The following is a 22020-nucleotide window of genomic DNA, read 5'->3' as shown; positions in this document are numbered from 1 at the left end:
CACCCCCCAAAAAAGCCCCACGGAAGAGTGGGGACCCCAGGGTTCTGGCAGAAGCGAAGAAAACTCAGCCCGAACCTCCCGGATCCCATTTCGCACGCAGGGGAAAGGGAAGGGGCTTGAGTTTGCTCACAGCTCCAGTGCACTCTATTGCCGAAGCCACACTCATCACCAGAAGCAGTGGAGCTTCCAATTAGAGGTAAAAGCCAAATCACTAGTAATAGTTTAAGTCTTGCTATAATCAATCACTAGTTAATAGTTTAATAAGGAGGTTTCACGCCTGTCCAATTCTGTGTCCCCTTTCCCAACCTTCAATCTATTGATGATTAATGCCTATATTCAACCTTTGCATTGTATTCACGTTAACCAATCAGCAACAAGCACATATGTGGTAATGCTGTAATATTCAATAAAAGGGACTCCCCAAGACTTGCTCGAGAGATGCCTCCCATATGACACTTGCCACTCGTCTGTCGTTTATTTCAACCCAACATAAAGTTGCTAATTAATTTAAGCCTAATTTCTTTCTTTAATTTGGCGAAAAGGAAGCCAAACTTCCGATTTCTTCCGGAAGTCAGCTTCCGATTTCTGCGCAAGGGACGTTTTTGTGAATGGGAGAAAGAGAATTGCCTACAGACAAGGAGATTTAGTAACAGAGATTCTTGACTTTTGGAATGGTTTCCTTCTGTTGGATATATGTTAGGAACAATTGTGTCAAGCTGTCCTTTGGGATAAAAAGAAGATACAAGCTGACAGCTGGAGAGAATTTGACCGTCTGATAATCCTGGCAGAGTATAAAGCAAGAAGAGGGAATTAAAATAATAATAATAATAATGGTTCAGTGGTCTGACTCTAGAGAGCAGCTTCTTTATGTACCTGCAAGTAAGGTTCCAGTGCAGTCCACACCGTGAAGTCCTTCAGCCGAGCTCCGCCTTGAATATAGTCCTTCACCCTCCTCTTTCTGCTGTCCGGTTTAAGCTCTGGATGGGCTATTTCTCTGGGGATGTTCAGCACAGTTTCATTGACGTAAACAGACCAGAGATTGCAGGTGGCTTCCGTGGTATGTGGAGGGAATTCCCACCCACCCTTCTGCTGATTGTGACCCAGCTCATGGATCGGGCCCCAAGTGCCCTTGGTGTACATGCGCTGTACATCCGTGATCTCCTCTGATGCCGCCACGTTAGCCATGATCGGATAGCCAGAGTGCATCCAACCTGGCGAGAGAGTTGGGACAAGGGGGACTTGTAAGACAGACGCATGTTTCTCCATGAAAGCGGAATAAATCATTTGCAGATAAATCACTTGCATCTTTTCCCTCAGCTTTAAAACAAATAAGGTACTGTGGTTTGTGTATGTATTGTACTGTGTGGTTATTTCTCCCTTAAAAAATACTTTTATTGGAATTTTAACATACAGAAAATCTGATTTGCATGGGGGTTGCTTTCTGTGTCTGGGTTTAAAATTGCTGAAGTAAATGATTCACAGTGATTTATGGGGCCGCCTAGAATTTTGCTGGCCAAAAATTGAAAATTACAAGAAGTACCAACAGTGGAGGAATGGCAGATGAAGATGGACTTTTTGGAGCTAGCCGAACTGACTAGAAGAGTCTGCGACCAGGAGGAGGAGGAGTATCAAGAGGAATGGAAGAAATTTAAAGATTGTTTAATTAAATATGTTAAGATAACTTAAATAGAAATACTTGTGAGTAACAGATTGGTCTAGGATTTAAATATGTGATGTTGTAGAATACTATGGATAAAAGTCAAAATGAAAAGAAAGATGTTAATTGGCCAAGTAAATTTTATGTGAAAATAGTTTTGGAAAACTGCTACTATTAATTCATATGGAAACTCAGCCAGGGGGATTCAAGGAAGTCACCCAACAATGATAACAAAAATGGAATTATTACAGTTAGGATAAATGTTTGTTTTTTGATGTTTTCTTTTTATGTTTGTTGAAATTTTGTTATAAATTTGGAAAACTAATGAAAAAAATTGAAAAAAAGAAAACAAAGTATAGTAAAACTTAAACTGTATCCTTAGTTTGAAAATAACTTGAGTTGCGGCAATATCCATGTTTTTCCGTGGGCAATGCCTACGTGATTCCAAGATGCTGAGCTTAAAAATGGGACTTGCTAGCAGATCTTGCTCTGCACTAAAAATATATGGGTAAATTATTATTATTTTATTGTTGATTTCAAACATACAAATAAATGCATAGTTTACAAATACTTCCATTAGTAACCTCTGTAAAAGGCAAATAATAGCAAATATTTGAAACCATACATCTCAACCTATGTGAAAAGAAAAAGAAGGAAAAAAGAAAGAAAATGCAATACAAAAACAAATACTTCAATATATTGTGTTAGATACTGTTCAACACAATTCATTCGTATAGTAGCATTCCTTTGATGTACTTTTCCATATGGATTGAATCTCCTTACATATTTTAGTTATAGACTTCCATCTACCTTTTTGTCAGTGTTTGTAAAAAAAAAAAAAAAAGTTCTGACCTCCCTTTGTCGCCTCAGCCTGGTCCTCAGACCCTTGTCGGCATAAAAGAGTCCACAAGAATAGTATCCTTGCAGAGTACTTTCTGATTTTATTCTTAGAAGTCTTTCTGCAAAAGCGACTGACAAACTGTACACACCAACACTACCAGCTTTCACTAACCAACCAACCCAACACCAAATTAACATTTCTCACTCTATATATACTCATGCTGACCCAGCTTTTTTAAGCATTAAAGAAACAGCGGCCATTTTAGCCGTGACACTTTTGGGGCTCAGAATTCTATTTCTGAGCCTTTTTAGGGGTCTGCATTGCCTCTGCTCCCCTTCTCTTTTCAATGAATGAGACACCCTGACCAGCAAGCAGGGCGTACTCTCGACCTGAACACAGTTGCGGTTGATCCTATTTGTTGATCCTCAGTGGTTTTAACAAATAATCCCATGAAATGTTATCAAAAGCCTTTTCGGCATCCGCTAACAACATTGCTATTCTTTTGTTTGATTTCATCTCCAAATATTCTAGTAAATATTTACTGTTCTTGTGTTGTTATATAGTTGTTTTCCTGGCAGGAATCCCGCCTGGTTGTCATTAATTATTATATTCAGTATTTTTTTCAGTCTATTTGTTAATATTCCTGTAAAAATTCTGTAATCTGAATTTAATAATGAAATTGGTCTATAGTTTTTGGTATTTGTCAGATCTGCTCTTTGTTTTGGTATTAAAGTTATTAAGGATTCTTTCCATGATTCCGGAGTTTTTCCATTCACTAGTATATTATTCATAATCTTTTTAAGGATTGGAAGTATAACCACTTCTAATATTTTATAATACCTAATTGAAATTCCACCTGAACCCGGTGTCTTTCCTACTTTCATTCTTTTTAATTACTTGTACTATTTCGTCTGTTTCAATGTTTGAATTTAAAAAGTTGTGCCGGGTGGGAGCGGATGCAATGGAAGCTGAGAAGAAAGACTTCTTAGCAGCTTTCACTGTCATCTCATAGGCTTTTATAAGCATCCTATAGGATGTTTTTGAGGTTCCGTTGCAAGCATGCCACCATACTCACTCTAGCTGTCTTGAGGTCCCGTTTCATTTTCCGGAGCTCCTCGGTAAACCAAGAGGCCCAGTTTTGGCAGAGTCGCAGAGGGCGCCTGGATGCGATCTCACTGATGGCTGCCAAGAGCCGGTTATTCCAGCCCTTGATGAGCTCATCTAATGCAGTGTTTCCCAACCTTTTTTGGGCAAAGGCACACTTGTTTGATGAAAAAAATCTCGAGGCACACCACCATTACAGCCCCGTGACGTCAGCGCGCAGCGTCACGCCGGGAGGGACGCACAAAAGTGTAAGTTTCAATTTTTTCCCCTCCCCTCCTGTGTAAAGGGGAATGCACTCTGCTAAGTAAAGGCACTTGCCACAGCAGCGTCAACGTCACAGCACCCACCGGCACCCAAGAGAGAAGGGGTCTCAGCAGCCCTTTTGCCAGGAAGAGGAGCAAGAACGAGAGGAGGAGGAAGAAGAGGAAGAGAGTCCCCCCCAAAAAACATTCTCCTTTTGATCTTCCTTATTTGCAATTCCGCATTGCAAAACAGCGGTTGATATACAGCTGATTTTTTTGTTATTACAGTCCCCACCCCCTCACCTAGAAAAACACCACCTGTCAATTATTATTATTACTATTACTATTATTATTATTATTATTATTATTATTATTATTATTATCATCATCATCATCATCATTATCATTATCATTATTATTCCCCGCCACTCTGGGAGGCTGAAGCCCTTTAAGGCTTCCTTCTGTCCACTCTCTGTGAATTACCTGCCCTGAGCGGGTTTCGGGGGGGGGGGCGCTGCTGCCGGTGTCCTCCCCGTCGAGTCTCGCCTTGCCCGGCGCGTGGCGGCCGCCCTTTCCCACACTCTGCTGGCTGCACTGCCAAGCCCCGCGGCTCGGCCCGTCAGCGTTACTGGGCTCGGCGGGCGGTAATTCCCGAAGAAAGCCGGCGGCGCTTGAAGAGCTGGCAAGCCCCCATTTGCATGTCTGTTTTCCGCAGCCCTTGGAGAGGATTAAGTTCCCTCCTTCCTGCTGGGGAACCTCCAAGCTTTGGGGGTGGGGGGGGGAGGAGGCAGCAAAGCGAGGCAGGAAGGAGAGCGCGGCTTGGCTGGGTGAGCTTTGGCAGGGGCAGGGAATGAGAGCCGCGAGGCGGGCGCTGCGGACGGAGGCGCTGCCCGCCAAGCTCGCAGGCAGGCAGACGGCGAGAGCCCCACGCTGGGCGGCCTCTCCTCGCCGCCGCCTCGCCTCTCGTCGCCCAACTCGCCCGCCTCCCTCCAGGCAACATCTCACGGCACACCAGGCAACATCTCGCGGCACACTAGTGTGCCGCGGAACAGTGGTTGGGAAACACTGATCTAATGGACCGCCAGGGGGAGCAGGGTCCTGCAAGGCCTGATGGAATCCATCAGGATCCTTCAGCCTTCGTGGGCAAGCCCAAATAGGCTCACCACCCAAGCGAGGGGGGGGGTCAGTCTTGGCCTTCAGAGCATGGTGATCAGACCATGGCACCTCCACAGGGGGTGGGGACATGATCACATCTATACCTGCACTGAAGATCAAATCCAGTTTGTGGCCTGCTTGATGTATGGGGCCAGAAACAAATTGGGAGAGCCCTAGTGTCTCCATGGAAGACACCAGGTCCAGAGCCTGTGAGGAGGGGGTGGCATCCGCATGGACGTTGAATTTCCCCAAAACCAATAGGTTAGGTAACTCCAAGCCCCAGCCTGCCACCACCTCCAGAAGGCCTGACAGGGTGGCTGCTGGTGGGTTAGGTGGTCGGTACACCAGCCAGGCAGCCAAGCTCTCCTCGGTGCCTCACACTAGGCCAACACATTCAGTGCCATAGATGGATGGCACTGGCAGAGCCCTGAAAGGGCAGTCCTCCCAGATTAACAACACCCCTCCCCCCCAGCCCACAGTCTGAGATTGGTGAAGGATAGAGAAACCCAGGGGTGCCATCTCACACGAGGCGACTGTTTCGCCTTTGTGCACCCAGGTCTCCAAACAAGCCAGATCAACCCTCTAGGAGGCAAAGAAGACTCTCAGGGTGGCGGTTTTATTGCCTATAGACATGGCATTGCATTACACCAATGATGGAGGTAGGTAATCCTGCTCACCCTACCTTCATCCCTCGGGATGGGGCGCAGCTTGGAAGGGGTTTGAACATATCCGTATTTCAAAGCCCTTCGCTTATAATATCTGTCCCCTCCGCCATACCTCCCTCAGCCCTCAACGGTGGTGATCCCAAGCCCCACGGTTACCAAGAAGGAAGGCAAGGCCCTTCAGGCCCTCAGCAGCAGGTGAGTCCCTCTAGCCAACTTTTCACCAAACCACACATTCCAATGATTCTTTGTGGAAGCCATGATGGTTTAAACCAATACAAGCTTACAGCTCAGATGCATCTCTGAGGATATTTTTATAGATCCCGGTGGCTGCTTATTTAAAGACAGGAGGATTGTTCAAAATGGATTGGAGAATATACTGTTTTCACCCACCTGTATATGAACAAGTTTGTACTTACCAGCAGAGATTTGGACATCTTCCACTATCCTTTCTGGTCTGGGGAAAAGGGGAGGGATGGCTGCTAACTTGGCCACTGCTCTCATCATCTGGGCCCAGGTGTTCAGTAGGACCCCTGGATTGTCCATTCCACGCACGTCATCTGAGGCCACTGTCAAGATGATGTTCTCCGTCTCTAACTCAGCCCAGGGAGCAGGGTAGTGGCGGATAGTGTCCTTCCAGGCAAATAGGCTGGTTTCACCTAATTGCATTTATTTGTTTTGTTGCAAAAAGAAGTAATGACAATTAACTGCAAATTCTAGTGTGGAGAGGGGGGAAAAGGAATGGAGGGGTTTTGGTCAGTGTATCCCCACAATAAGCGCCCTCCTGACGATATTGTTTATGAGGAGCGTTGGGTTCTGGTGATACTTCCAGAGAAAGGGCAGATGGATTCAGGAAGGTTTGCCCTTCTCCGAGTGGGCTTTATTTTTCATTATGTAGTTGGGTGTGATGTGGCATAATCTAGAAAATGCCTGAACCTCCAAGGATGGTCCCAGATTTACAGAAGCCATCCTGGTTTCTGATTTGGTCACAGAAGGTCCTCCTTTTCTGTAAAGGTAAAGGACCTCTGACCATTAGGTCCAGTCGTGGCCAACTCTGTGGTTGCGGCGCTCATCTCGCTTTACTGGCCGAGGGAGCCGGCGTACAGCTTCCGGGTCATGTGGTCAGCATGGCAAAGCCGCTTCTGGCGAACCAGAGCAGCGCACGGAAACACTTTACCTTCCCGCCATAGTGGTACCTATTTATCTACTTGCACTTTGACGTGCTTTCGAACTGCTAGGTTGGCAGGCGCAGGGACCAAGCAATGGGAGCTCACCCCGTCGAGGGGATTCGAACCGCCGACCTTCTGATCTGCGAGTCCTAGGCTCTGTGGTTTAACCCACAGCGCCACCCCGTCCCCTCCTTTTCCTTAGGACATCCCTATTTTCATCAGAGAAATGTTGGAAGGTATGGAGTTACGTGACCCGCAAGTCAAGGAGATAAGCAACTATACAACCTTAAGAAGACATCTGAAGGCAGCCCTGTTTAGCGAGAACATAATGATGCAGTTGGGTTCCTGCACATCTTAATTCAAACAGATTTCTGATCTCACGAAATACCTCCCCTGCTTCTTTCAAAGGAAGCCCCCTTACCATGCTTGAAATAAGGAGCCAGTGACGCCCCTTCGACAGTGAGTGATATGTTGCCCTCGGAAGACTTCTTTGGCAGCACAATGTACAAGAGGCCACCGCACAAGCTGGAGACTTCCATTCTTTCACTCGTAACTTTAAACCGCCTGATCACTACCGGAGGACGCAGCAAGTTCTCAGCATTGCTCAGGTCATCAGAATGGCAGCCAATCTGGACCTGGAGAAAAAGACACTGGGTTCAACCAGCAGGTGGTGCAAAATATTAACCCCAAGGGGCAGTTGATAAGGTCTGCTGCTGTTGAAGGCACCGAATACTTTTGAAGACTCAAGGAACGATTGCCTTTCTTCCCACTCTTTATCTAAGGGACCGCATGATACAATTCGGTTATAATCACACGCGATCTTCACAGCAATCTTGTGAGGTGGGATAAGGGCATAGGTGGCAAAGAAGGTCTTTCTGTGAGTGAGGAAGTGGAGATTGGTTAGTTGGGGGAGGGACTGGCATGCTGGGAATTGCAGGTTGGCGCTCAAAGGTGTAAAAAAAAAAAAGGTAAAAGTTGTAGGTCCCACAACAAGTGGCTAATAAAAGAATCCCGTCAAAACCCAATGTACAGATAAATCAATAAATAAAATGCTAATTATATACAGGGTTGTATTCAACTAACTTTTGCTCAGAGTAGTCACATTGAAATTAATGGAGCCTGGTGAGTTGGGAGGCAGAGACAACATGTTGGGAGATGGAGCTTGGGGATCAAAGAAGTAGACCTCGTAACACCCTTCAGCTGGGGGATGGGGCCTGGTTGTGCTACGCTTGGCTTTCAAAGGTGTATTTTTCTGCACCTGTTCTTGTAAACCACCTCATCCTGTGCTGTATTCTTGTAAAATACCAATGTTATAAAGGTTTGTTTTCAACAAGTTTTTCTTCAGAGTAGCCCCATTGGAAATAATGAACCTCAGTCATGGTCATTGATTTCAGTGGATATACTCTTGAGTAGTAAAAGTTAGTGGAATATAACCCATCAATCACAAATACCGGCTAGGGAGGAGGAGATGGAGTCAAGTCTCTCCCCAAGGGAGGGTTTCCAGGCACCTAATCTACCAGGAGGGAGAAGGGTTACCAAGAAAACAGCACAAGGGGAAATGATCAGCCACCCTCATCCTCGCAGCAGCCTGGTCTCAATCCTTTTGACAGAGATTTAAGGAGATGGAGGAGCTAATTGTTTCAACCCAGTTGTGTCCCCTCAAGGCTGTAGTCACAGCCCTGACTGATGTTTAAAAAGCATCACCTCCAGCTGAGCACTGATGGCGTTGGGCGGAAAGAGTAAACTGACGGTCTTTGCCGGAGGAACATAAAGGCCCGTGCTTCTCCAAGCTTCGTCTCCTGCAAGGCAAAAACAAAACATGGAGGTGAATCATAGGAGGTGGATCATAGCTGGTCAAGGATGATGGGAATTGTAGTCTCAAAACATCTGGAGGGCCAAGGTTGAGGAGGCCTGTTCTATAGAGCCCTCTCAGTGTTTGTTTGCTTGTTAAAAAACCCCTTTACTTAATATTTTCATTTATCCGGGTTAAATAATCAGGATTGCTTCTTGAGTGAATGCGCTGCATGCACACATTTCAGCAAAATGTGGGCATACACCCAAGTTTGCCTAATGTGACTCCTTTGTGTCACAGTCAGGAACAGCCAATGTCAAGAGGCCCCGCCGCACACCTGGCCTCCAAGCAGCAGGTTAGGGCTGTGCGGGCGCCCCAGTGTGGCCAATCCATTGCTCCTGCTGGTGGGCTGAAGGCTAGGACTGGGGGATGCATTCTATGGCAGACCAGTTTCCCTCCGATGGAGCGCTGGAGGGGGAAGAGTCGCCCCCCCTTGTCCACAGCATGTTCAGAAGCAAAGAGAGGGAGAAGCTGAACGACTTAGGAAGGAGTTACCCAGTTCTGAGATAAGGACGAGAACCAGAAGGGAGGGGGTAGCTAGTTGAGACGTCTATTGAGAGCATGGGGGACCACCCTTCACCACGGACTCGGAGATCCGAACATATCAGAGAGCAAAGGAGTCGGAGGGAGGGAGGAACGAACTTCCTGTTGGCGCCCAAAACGCTGCGGATGTTGGAAGTTGGATTAGACTAGCCAACTGTCCTCCTTGTGCAGAGCTGTGTAAGTGTGCTCGCAAAGTGACGCTGCAATAAAAGGACTATAAATATCAACTGCTGGTTAATTCTTACATGTGAAGTGGGGAAGGACTGCATGCCTGACCGCTAGTGAGCCCACACAGCCCCAGCCTCTCCTTGCTACCTTGTGTGGGATGTGAAACACAAGAGCAGTCAAGTACATTCCTAGAGTGAACATGTTTGCACATGGGGAGGAATGTTTGTCCAGCCAGCATGTAAACTTCTTGATTCCTTCTGGGCTGGGACAGACTTCCTCTGCATGTGACTAGAGGTGGATGTGGCCTCACCTGTGCAGGTAACGACAAAAGCACAGGGCAGGGCAGCCATCTCTCTCTCTTTGACTATATGCATCGAAGAAGCAACATTTTGCTTAGCTAAAGATGCTCTCCAACCAAGAGAGGACAAAGGGACTGTCTCCTTATGAGATAGTTTCCAGGTGTATATTACTTTTCTAAGCTAAGTCTGTCTTCTGGGATCTGATTGTGAACAGAATTTGAGTAAACTCTTTTTATATTTTTATAGAAGACTGTGTCGTGTCTTATCTTTTATAAGGGAATAAGGGGGAACTACCAGGACGGTTATTATAGAGGGTTTAGCGAGCCTGAGCAAACACATCCGCTGCGAGTTTAAAAAGGGGGGAATGTTACTCTGCTAAATTGTGAACTTGTTTACACAAGTTGGAAAGGCTATAATCAGACAATATATCTTCCCCTTCATCCCTGAACATTCCCATACCTTACCCCCTCTCCCCTCCCACCTGGCCAGTGGAAAAGCTACTGCTGGGAGAGAGGAGGAGCAAGGTCGCCCCCTCCTCACTGGCTGCTCCTGGGAATGGCAGGGTGGGGAGGCCAACGTGTGCAAGCCCCTCACTTTAAATGTGCCAGGGGCTCCTATGACACTGCGAGAACTGTTAATAAATGAGAGAGATGCTTTGTACTGCAACTTGAAACATGGCCGGAACTGAGAAAAATGAGTTCTGAGCCAAGTTCACAAAGCGACCCATTTTCAGATGAGGAAATCAGACAAGCTGAAAGGAACAGATTTACCTGAGGGAGAAATACTGTGGTAACAAACTGGTTTAAAGCAACAAAATCTCTCACCCTCATTTATTCCATTGATCTGAATGACTTGAGGAGGTGCTGTGGGATAGTTTGGAAGGTTTTGAATCAGATGGGGCACTACGCCTTGGAAATGTGGTAAATTGTTGTAGAGCAGGAATGCTATTTGAATTAAAAAGGCTTCATCCGAGTTGCTTTCAATTGGGATGCTTGCCCTGACACCAGAAATCCCGCAGAGAAGTACAATTTTTCTAGAAGAAGAGGTGCCGGAGCTCAGCATGAACGCCTCCATTATTCTCTGGGTTCTGGTGAGTTCCGGCTGAAAAAACTTGAGTTTGATCAGCTGCAGCATATCCTCATGGACTGAGGAGAGAGACGGAGAGTTGGTAGCTGGGATGCTCAGGAATGTGGCACAGTCTTGTCCTAGCTTCTTGAGCCATGAGGAATATGGAGGCTGCAGAGCTTGCTTGCACCGAATGTGCTCCTTGAATTGGAAGAGCGCTTCGCGGAAGTGATAGCTCGAAGCAACAGTGCTGGCCTGTCTCGCTGGGTAGCTTTCACCAGGTAGGTTGATACACTCCCCGGTGATCCCAATTCCAAATTTCTTCAGTATCTTGTTTCCTGGATATTGTGCAACGGCGCAGGCGGTGGGATTTTGATAAGTCCAGTACCAAGCTTGTCCACCGATTAGGAGACCACCTCCCTCAGAGACGAATTCGTGGATTCTTTCCTTCTCTGTGTCACTGTAGGCGTTGCAGCAGTACAGGCTCAAGCCAGGCTTAAGATCGGTTAGCTCACAAGGGATCCCAGCCTGATTTAACATGGAGTAAAGTTCCTTCAATTGGCCTCCGACACCAACTTTCCCTCCCTTTCCAGCAGTAACCCAGTTGATGGCGTTGAGGAGGAAAGTTTTCATGGATGGTCTGTTGAGCATTCCTTCGTGGGAGAAAACCACAACACGTCCCCTGCCGTAGTAGGCGGCTCCAACAAAGGACTGGAAAGAATCAGTTACGCCCACTGGAAATGCCAGATTCCCATGGATAAGCAGGTGAGAAGGGATTATGTCCTTAAAACAGAAGGTCGTCACACCATTCAGAAGAGTCTTTAAGTCACCCTCAATGTCTAATCCATGCCTATTTAAAAAAAGAATAGATAATCCTTTAAGCGAGGTTATAACTTCCTGTGGGATCATTTGAATCATTTATTGCCTAACTCTGTCCCTTCCTAATGTTTTGGATTCTATCAAGGCCTCTCAGTTTAGCCAATGATCTTGGGGGTCCCAACACTTGGAGGCTCATTGTATTGAAACCAAAGCCCTTGCTTTGGCAATTCCATGTGCGGCTAATAATAATAATATTTTTTTATTTATACCCTGTCCATCTGGCTCGGTTGTCCCTACCACTCTGGGCGGCTTCCAATACATATGAAAACATAACAAAACATCAAACATTGATAGCCACAATCTGATTCAATATAAAAAAGTCATTCTAATAGTAAACAGTAAAATTAAGCATAGCTGTGGGCTTTTGTTTTCCTACCCTTATTGTATGCTAAGTTTTCTGAAGCTTTTTTTCCTGTAATGAAGCTGAAAGTTCTTAGTAAAAAGTTCTCTTTGCTAATGAACTTTTGGCTCTGCCTGATATATTGGAACCAGACGTGCCAGCTCCCAATAGGCTCCTGCAACTCTGCAGTCTAACAGGACAATGGAGTGCCTTGGAATTTAAGGCCAAATCGTGACAAACAAATGCAATGTTAAAATTAAATACTTCATACTAAGTTTAAATACTAAATGTCTTGGGGGTAGTATTCTGTTACTGGATCATGACAGCCTGACCACAGTGGTCCATGCATTGGAAACATCAAGGCTTGATTACACTTTACATGGGGCTGCCCTTGTATCTGCTTCAGAATTTACTACTGGCAGCATGTCACCTGGCTATTGCGACAGCTGCCCTGGGTGATGATTTGCTACCAGGCTGGGTTCAATGTTCTTGTAATTCACCAGAGCTCTAAACAACTAGGGCCCAAAGTACCATCTGAGACACTACACTCTGCCTTGATCGCTCAGGTTTTCCAGTGCTTCACTGCTGGCGATCCCACACACCTCTGAGGTCCAGTCGACCTTCACTAGGGTCTGAGCCTTTAAGGTGGCAGGTTCTGCCCTGTGGAACTCCCTGCCAGTAGACGTTTAGGAGGCATCCCTGCCTTCTTTCAGACATCTTCAGAAAACTGTCTTGTTTAGACAGGCTTTCACAATACGAATTCCACTTTTTAACCAAGCACTATCAACTGATGTCTTACCAATATTTTTAATTATGTTTTATGGATATTTATAGATGCTATTTTCTTATAGTTGTCTGCTTCACACCGCCTTGATTACATCCTAATGAAAGTAAACTGACGGGAAAAATCAGAAACCAGGAAGATCAAATATTCTTAAAAGACTGCAGTAAATTTTTAATATATTTAAAAGACCTCTAAAAGGTAAAGGGATCCCTGAGACTTCCGGGGGCGGCGCGAAACTGTAATGGCGGTCCTCTTCGCTCTCTGAAGAGGGGCTCCGCGGAAAAGGGTCGTTCGCTGCGGCATAGCGACGACCCATCAAGATAAACCACGGGTAGAGTGAGCCCGTGGCCGTGGGACTCGGCGGGCACCAGAAGCTGCTCCGAAAACACAGAAGGGACCCCGTAAGGAGACCCGGAGTGAAGGAGGGGTAGCGGTGCTGTGAGTTCATCGCTCTTTCCGCGGAAGCGAAGCCGCACGGCTGTTACAGATGAGCGCTGATCCTTCTTCCTAAAATCAACGCTAAACTGCAAGCAACATACCCGTGAGTAAAGGGGTTTAAAATTTGGCAAAAGAAATTCGGTAAATTTGGCTGAAAGCGGGAGACGAGAAAAGGGAAGTCCGTCTTCCGACATTGCTGACAAGATCAAAGCAAAGCCTTTAAAAACGGAAGCGCTTGAAACGGGACTGTGGGAAGCTTAAACTTTTTCGTGCTATAAGATCTGCTTACTTTCTTGAGATGAAGGTGGAAATGGACATTGACTAAAAGAAGTAGTAAATGGGGACTTTCCTCCTATCTTTTTTCTCCTTTGGGTTGTATTTTTAAAGAGCCAGATTGTCGGGCTGCCAGAGAGAGAGACTGTGTCAAACTGCGGAAACAGTTGCAAAACTTTGCTGGAACGTAACTGTTACATTTGAGCAGAAAAGACTGAATGGGACACTGTTACAAGCACCTTTCGTGAAACTTTGTTGATCTATAAAAGGTGCTTTGGGAAACTTTGAGTTTATGAAGGGACTTTTGGATTACTGAATTTACTGTCTTGAAACAATTTGGAACTTTAATGGCGGATTACTTCCTTCTTTGTCTTTGAAACCTGGTGGTACTCCCCCTACAGGGCTTTCGGATTATAAAATCCTGGGAACTGACTTTTGTTTTGAATTCCATCTCACTGGTTGTTTACTCCTGAATTTGTCTCTCCCATGGAACAATAGACAATTTGACCTTGAACATTGACAGATGTGTAATGAGTGGTGCAGGGAGAACAAGAGCATCTAAAGCAAAGGAAACTAAAGAGGCTAAGGAAAAAGAAAAGGAAAGAAAACCAGCACAATTTGTACAAACAACACTGACCCAAGGACGCCGTTCGTCGGTTCCAGCTGTACTGGTGACTCAAAGGGAACAAGGGGAAACAACTGAGAAGTCCACTGAGGAAGATATGGCAGCAGGTGGGTCAGATACACTATTAAAACAAATATTGGAGCAATTATCAAGTCTAAACCAGAAGGTGGACGACCAGTCTGTGAAGATAGATAAAGCAACTTCCTCGATTCAAAAATTGACTGACCAAGTTTCCCAGCACACGCAAGCTATAGAGAAATTGCAAGGAGCAACAGCGGAAAATCGGGAATTGGCTGGAGAAGCAATCCAGAAAGTGGGAGTTCTACAAAAAGAGGTTGAAGAAATAAAAGGAGAAGTCAGGCCCCTGCACAAACAGGTGGGTGAACAACAAGTTTATCTGTCAATGGTGGAACTGAAAAACCGCGAGAGCAACATCAAATTGAGAGGCATTCCGGAACTCGAGCAAGGAGACTTGATTGGATACTTAACACAGGAATTCTCGAAGTTCTGGGGTTTAAAGGAAGATACAGATTTCAGGATTGTCTCGGCATATAGACTGGGAAGACTGGTAAGGAAAGACAGATCCAGAGACTGTTTGATAATTTTAAGAACAAAGGAAGAGAGAGACAAGATCCTAGGCCTTCACTTCAAAAAAGCAATTGAAATACAAGACAAAAGGGTGGAAATTTATAGAGATATTCCGAGGCAGTTGCTGGACCTTAGAGCCACCTATACAGAACTAGCAAAATTGTTGAGACACAACGCAATTCCCTATAGGTGGGAATTTCCACAAGGATTATCCTTCACCTACAAAGAAAGGAAGGTTAAAATTAGAACACCTGAAGATAACCAAAAGTTCCTTCACGACCACGGAGAAGATCTCCAAAAAGGAGCGGATTGGCTTCCAGTTTTACCAGCACCAATACCGCCTGGAGGTGGGCCAACGCCTACACCCTCGGGATCTGAGCAAAAGGAAGACACCCCATCTTAAGAACATCTTAAATAGAACAGGATGTCTCTGCAGCTACTTAGTTGGAACATAAATGGCGGGAACTCTCCGGAAAAAAGAAGAAGGATATTTCATATCCTAAAAAAAGAACAATTGGATGTAATATGTCTCCAAGAAACACATGTGACTAGGCTCCACAGGAAAGTATTAATCAATAAGAGACTTGGTCAAGAATTTATCTCATCAGACAAAGTAAAAAAAAGAGGTGTTGTAATTTATGCAAAGGAGAACCTGTCGCCAAAATTTTTATTCAAAGATGATCATGGAAGAATTCTCGCAATTGAAATCCAAACACAAGGGGAAAAGATTTTAATACTAGGAGTTTACGCGCCAAATGATGGAAAATCAGAATTCTACAAGAAGCTGCATGAGACAATGATGGACTATCTGGACTATGCTAATATTATTGTGATGGGAGATATGAATGGGGTGGTGTCTACAAATATGGACAAGTCCCAAAACCAAAACTTAACAACAGACGGCAGACTCCCTAAAACTTTCTTTGAAATGACAGACAATATGGACTTGATTGACATTTGGAGGACAAGGAACCCCTTGGGTAAAGAAGGAACCTTCTTTTCTGAGGCCCACTTGTCATGGACACGAATTGACCAAATTTGGATATCTAGAGGGCTGGCCCCGAAAACGAGAAAAGTGGAAATCTGCCCAAAAACCTGCTCCGACCATAATGCCTTAAAAATGGAACTGAGACTTTTCCCAACTGGATCCTTCAGATGGAGAATGAATGACACCTTGTTAAGAGATCAAGAGATTGTGAAGAAGGCCCAAAAAACACTAAAGGACTACTTTGAAATAAATTTGAACACTATGGTGGAGAAAAGAACAATCTGGGACGCAAGTAAAGCTGTAATGAGAGGGTTTCTGATACAACAGAATTCAATAAAGAGAAAATATTGGAATGGAAAAAAAGAAAAATTTTTAGAGAAAATAAGTGAAGGAGAGAAAAAGTTGAGAATTAAACCGAAGTCAAAAGAGGTGCTAAGAGAGATCAAATTCCATCAAGCACAATATTCGAAACTGATCAATCAAGAGATTGAGTGGAAAATCAAACAAATGAAGCAGAGATCGTTTGAATCAGCAAATAAATGTGGAAAGTTGCTAGCCTGGCAGTTGAAAAAAAGACAAAAGCTAAATACGGTTACAAACTTGGAGATTCAAGGAAAAATAGTTCAGAAACCAGAAGAAATAAGAAAGTGCTTCCACAGATACTTCAAAGAGCTTTACGCACAGGGGCCTCAGAAAGAATCGGAAATGGATCAATTTTTGGAAACAAATGGACTAACTAAAATAAGTCAAGATAAAAGATCAATTCTTAACAGCAAAATAACTCAACAGGAAATTGAAGGTGCCATCCAAAACATGCAGCTGGGCAAATCTCCAGGCCCGGATGGACTCACCTCCAAATATTATAAAACTTTGAAGGATTTCTTGATACAACCGTTGTTGGAGGTTTGTAACCAGATCATGGAGGGGAGAAAGGCACCGGAAACGTGGAAAGAAGCATTTATCACATTGATTCCCAAGTCAGAAAGGGAAAAGACTCAACTTAAGAACTACCGTCCCATCTCACTCCTGAATGTGGATTACAAAATCTTTGCAGACATTTTGGCAAGCAGACTTAAAAATGTACTAAATGAAGTAATTCACAAGGACCAAGCAGGCTTTCTCCCTGGTAGACACATGTTTGATAATACCAGGAACATTATTGATATATTGGAGCTGTTGCGAATCAGAAACACAAGGGCTGCTTTAATCTTTATTGATGCGGAGAAAGCATTTGACAACATTTCTTGGATGTTTATGAAGAAGAACTTGAAAGGGATGGGAGTGGGACGGGGGTTTGAAAATGGATTAGAAGCAATTTATTCAGAACAAAAAGCTAAACTGATAGTGAACAATGTGGTATCGGAGGAACTCCAAATTGAAAAAGGGACACGACAGGGGTGCCCTCTATCCCCTCTGCTATTTATTTCTGTTCTGGAGGTATTGCTGAATATGATTAGGGAGGACCAGTTGGTGCAAGGTATAGTGGTCGGAGCGAAACAATACAAACTGAAAGCTTTCGCAGATGACTTAGTCTTGACATTACAGGAGCCAGAATCTAGCACAAAAAGAGTTTTGGAACTTATCTTGGAGTTTGGTCGGGTGGCGGGATTTAAGTTAAACAAACAAAAAACTAAGGTTTTGGTTAAAAATCTGACACCTACAGAGATAGAGGGGTTTCAGAAAGAGACAGAGCTAAGTGTGGTTAAAAAAGTGAAATACCTGGGAGTATCCTTGTCCACTAAAAATTTAAACCTTTTTAAAGATAACTATGAAAAATGTTGGTCGGAAATTTAAAAAGACTTGGATATATGGTCAAGATTGAAACTTACCTTGTCAGGCCGAATCGCAGCTATAAAGATGTGTGTTTTGCCAAAAATGTTATTCTTATTTCAAACCCTTCAGGTCGTGGACAGAATGGAATGCTTTGGAAAATGGCAGAAGGATATCTCTAAGTTTGTCTGGCAGGGCAAAAAGCCCCGAATAAAATTTAAAATACTAACTGACTCAAAAGATAGAGGGGGGTTTGCCCTGCCGGATTTAAGGTTGTATTACGAAGCTGCAGCCTTCTGCTGGTTGAAGGATTGGTTTCTGTTGGAAAACACCGATGTCCTAGATCTGGAAGGGTTTGATAACGTGTATGGTTGGCATGCATATTTGTGGTACGACAAGGCGAAGATTCATAAATTGTTTAAAAACCATATTGTCAGAAAATCAATTTTTGCCGTCTGGATGAAGTACAAGGATCTATTAGAAAGTAAGACCCCGAGGTGGTTATCACCTGTGGAAGCCAAGATTTCTAAAAAAAGGCCCAATATGGAGGCCTACTGGCCAAAATATTGGGAATTGATTGAAAGAGTTGGAGATAATTGGAAGCTCCAAAGCCAGGACAAACTAAAAGGTAAGGTGCGAGATTGGTTACATTATGCTCAAATTCAAGAGGTATTCAAAATAGACAAAAAAGTGGGTTTCCAGTTGGAGAAATTGAAACTGGAGACGGAGTTACTAGAACCAAAGACTAAGGTACTTTCGAGGATGTATGACTTGCTGCTTAAATGGAACACACAGGATGAGACAGTTAAATCTGCTATGATAAAATGGGCACAGGATGTAGGACACAACATTATGTCTGAAGACTGGGAAAGGTTATGGAACACCGGTATGAAATTCACGGCATGTAGTGCCTTGAAAGAGAACATTATGAAAATGGTATACCGGTGGTACATGACCCCAGTCAAGTTGGCTAAAATATATCATCTCTCTGATAATAAGTGTTGGAAATGTAAGGAGGCAGAAGGGACATTCTTTCACCTCTGGTGGACCTGCCCGAAAGTAAAGGCCTTTTGGGAAATGATACATAATGAGCTGAAAAAGGTATTTAGATATACCTTTTCTAAGAAACCAGAGGCCTTTCTCCTGGGCATGGTGGACCGGAAGGTGCCAAAGAAGGACAGAACCTTGTTTATGTATGCAACCACAGCAGCTAGGATTCTTATCGCTAAGTTCTGGAAGACACCAGATTTACCCACACTGGAGGACTGGCAGACGCAGCTGATGGACTACATGGAGTTGGCAGAAATGACTGGCAGAATCCGAGATCTGAGCGAAGAAACAATGGAGGAGGACTGGAAAAAATTTAAGGACTATTTGCAAAAACATTATAAGTTGTTTGAATGTTAAGATAGCGCACGATTAAGAAACGTTATGCTTCTGCAATTTATTTTAAGCAAATGATAAAGTAAGCATTGATGGAAAAAAAACGAGACATATTAGAAACAAAATATTATGTTTATTAAGAGTGTTAAAACTAAATTACAAATTTTTGAAATTGGTAACATAATATATTTAAAGGCATAATAAGATGGGAAACAAGATAACAAATTGCTGAACTGGCTAGAACAATGAATGCAATGCTGAGAGGATGTGAGGAGGTCCAAAAGTAAACTGTTGAAGGACGTTAAGAAAAGTTTCTTAATATTTTTTCTTTTTTTATTTTTCTTCATATATATATATATATATATAATGTTTCTTGTATGTTGCCACGTAAACAAATCTGTTAACCTATGAAAAGAAACGCAATAAAAAATCTTTATAAAAAAAAAAATAAAAGGTAAAGGGATCCCTGACTGTTAGGTCCAGTCGTGGCCGACTCTGGGGTTGCGACGCTCATCTTGCTTTATTGGCCAAGAGAGCCGGCGTACAGCTTCCGGGTCATGTGGCCGGCATGACTAAACCGCTTCTGGCGAACCAGAGCAGTGCACGGAAACACCATTTACCTTCCCGCCGGTAACCTTCCTTACCTACTTGCACTTTGACGTTCTTTCGAACTGCTAGGTTGGCAAGAGCAGGGACCGAGCAACGGGAGCTCATCCCATCGCGGGGATTCGAACCGCCACCCTTCTGATTGGCAAGTCCTAGGCTCTGTGGTTTAACCCACAGTGCCACCTGCATCCCTAAAGGCCTCTGTACACAGTTAAAATCATTGGCAGGGATATAATGACATTTGTAATGTGGAATTAACTATGGTAACTATAGATATATAATGGATGGATAAGGGTAAAAGATGCAGAATACATTATTTTAAATATGGAACCGATGTAGGGAGGGAAAGAAGTCTGAAGGTTTGAATAAACCTTTTATTTTAATAATAATAAAAAAATTCCTTCCAGTAACACCTTAGAGACCAACTACGTTTGTTTTGGTATGAGCTTTCGTGCTACTGGAAGCAATTTTTTATTATTATTTCATTTTTTGACTATGGCAGACCAACACGGCTACCTACTTTTATTTTAATGTTTGAAATGGTTAAAGTTAAAATGTGTAAAATTATATAAAACCAAGGGGGAAAAGTTTGCATTAGACATATGTAAATAAAATAGACAATAAGTAGTGTACTTACTGGGTGATCAGGGGAACCTTTGGCATTTTCTCTTGCACTGGGAAGATCCCATTCTCTCCCACGTTGGCAGTGAAGTACACCCCGGAAACGCTGGTCACCCAGTTGCCAGGAAATTCAGCCAGCACTTTCTCCTTTCCATGTTGATAGGACCAGTACCAGGCCTGTCCGCCAATGAGCAGACCCCCGCCTCTCTTTACAAACTGTACAAGGCCATTGGCTTGCGTGGCATCGTAAGCGTCAGTGCAGTAGACCCCAAGAGAGTCTCCATGCCTTGCATCTGGGTGCACCTTGACGCCGTTACTGAGGAGCAACTCAGAGAGGGCACCCAAACTTTTGTGGACACCGATCTGCGCCGTCGAGGATGGCTTGAGCCACTCCAGGCTATTTCTAATGAATGGCAGGAACTGGGGCATTTTCAGCATGGATTCGTGTGCCGTCACCACCATCCGGCCTGCCCCGTACCAGGATGCGGCTATTAGTACTTGCCCGTTGGTACTTACAAGGACAGGGAAAGCTTGGTCTCCGGTGAGAAGTAGCTCACAAGGATTGAACTCCCCAGTGACAGCCAAAGACTCAATACCTTTCACCAAAGATTCATAAGATTTTCTGGACTTGCTCTGGACGGTTTTGAATGCTGGTCTACAGGTGTATCTGAGAGGACAAAAGAGCATTAGCTTTGCACCTGCAATATCTGTTAAGTTGTGGGTGAACATACCAGACGACACAGCGATTCTTCAAACAGCTCTTGTTTATTCACAGGCCAGAACTGAACTGAAGGGTTCAGCCAGCCTGCTTATATAGAGCTCCACTACAATGCAACAGTAACCATTTTCTGTAACTATCCAATCACTGAATGTCACTTTCAATCCCTTATTTGCATATTTGGACCTGAGTGAAAACTATCTACAGTATACCCCTGCTGGCCCAGGGTGAGAACTTCAATACATAACAATATCTATCTGTAATTCCCCATGAAACCTTACTAAAAATGTACAATCTTACCAGACTTCAGTCCCTTTGGCTCTTCCCTGTCCAGTTGTACCTTGGAAGTAAAATGGAATCCGTTCCGGAAGTCTGTTCAACTGTCAAAGTGTTTGAAAACCTAACTGCAGCTTCTGATTGGCTGCCGGAAGCTGCTGCAGCCAATCAGAAGCCACAGAAACCCCATCAGATGTTCAGGTTCCAAAAGAACATTCACATACCGGAACAATCACTTCCATGTTTGCAGAGTTCAGGAGCCAAAACGTCTTGAGTTCCAGGGTGTTCGGGATCCAAGGTGCGACTGTATATACTTTTAAAGCTCTGCTATATTAGTACCCAGGCAGCAGTTAGCTTGAGAAAAGAATCAGTGGGGTAAAATGTAGCTTGCCCAGCCCTTGGTCTTTGGACTATCCTTCCTGTCTCTCTGTCGCCTCCATAACAACTAATGGAGCTATTCCGTCCTATTTGGTGTGTCCTTAATGGATTCGTAAGCCCACTGAGTGACCTGATTGATTCGGACAAAACCAGCATTCAGAATTAGCCAGGAGGCTGAGGATTGTCAGAATGCAAAGGCTTCAAGAAGTCTTGTCGCCATATATGGTGACTCAGACTTAAGAATAAAATGGGTGCTGAGAAATGCCTCCCTGCCCGACTCGATAGTAAGAAAATGCCTCTTTTCTCACCGCAGCACGAATCACCCTTGGAAGGACAAAATGGCGGCTAGACATTCCAGGAGCCATGTGACAAATAGCTTTTCTACCCTATTTTTTAAACACTGGACAAAACGCCTACTTTTTTGAAGGGCAGTCACTGCAGAGGGAGCTCCGGTTGAAATAACTTGGGCGATTCCTTAATTTATCCCAAGAGAGCATCAGGATGCTCATCCTTCACTATTTCCCATGAAAACTTTGGAGTGAAATCTGTGTCTCTTAATAAGGGGAGCAAAAGCCTCAAAAACACCCTACTTACAG

The 22020-nt window shown here is 44.2% G+C and overlaps 1 protein-coding gene across 3 annotated transcripts in view; it reads right to left on the bottom strand.

Annotated features, from left to right (window-relative positions):
* LOC308595541 (TRPM8 channel-associated factor homolog) overlaps positions 1–22020 on the bottom strand; it is a 32170-nt gene that overhangs the window by 5559 nt on the left and 4591 nt on the right. For all 3 annotated transcript variants that reach the window (XM_081209848.1, XM_081209847.1, XM_081209846.1), the window contains 6 exons: positions 20069–20719; positions 10517–11607; positions 8535–8629; positions 7252–7465; positions 6081–6320; positions 874–1211 (listed from right to left, as the gene is read on the bottom strand). In XM_081209848.1, coding sequence (XP_081065974.1) covers positions 874–1211; positions 6081–6320; positions 7252–7465; positions 8535–8629; positions 10517–11607; positions 20069–20719 — 2629 coding nt within the window. The remainder of the gene's footprint in view (positions 1–873; positions 1212–6080; positions 6321–7251; positions 7466–8534; positions 8630–10516; positions 11608–20068; positions 20720–22020) is intronic.

This window comes from Podarcis bocagei, assembly GCF_964188305.1.
Source record: "Podarcis bocagei genome assembly, chromosome: 10".
NCBI classification, from domain to species: Eukaryota; Metazoa; Chordata; class Lepidosauria; order Squamata; family Lacertidae; genus Podarcis; species Podarcis bocagei.
The sequence above is the reverse complement of the archived record's forward strand: the minus strand, read 5'-3'. Positions and strand labels throughout refer to the sequence as shown.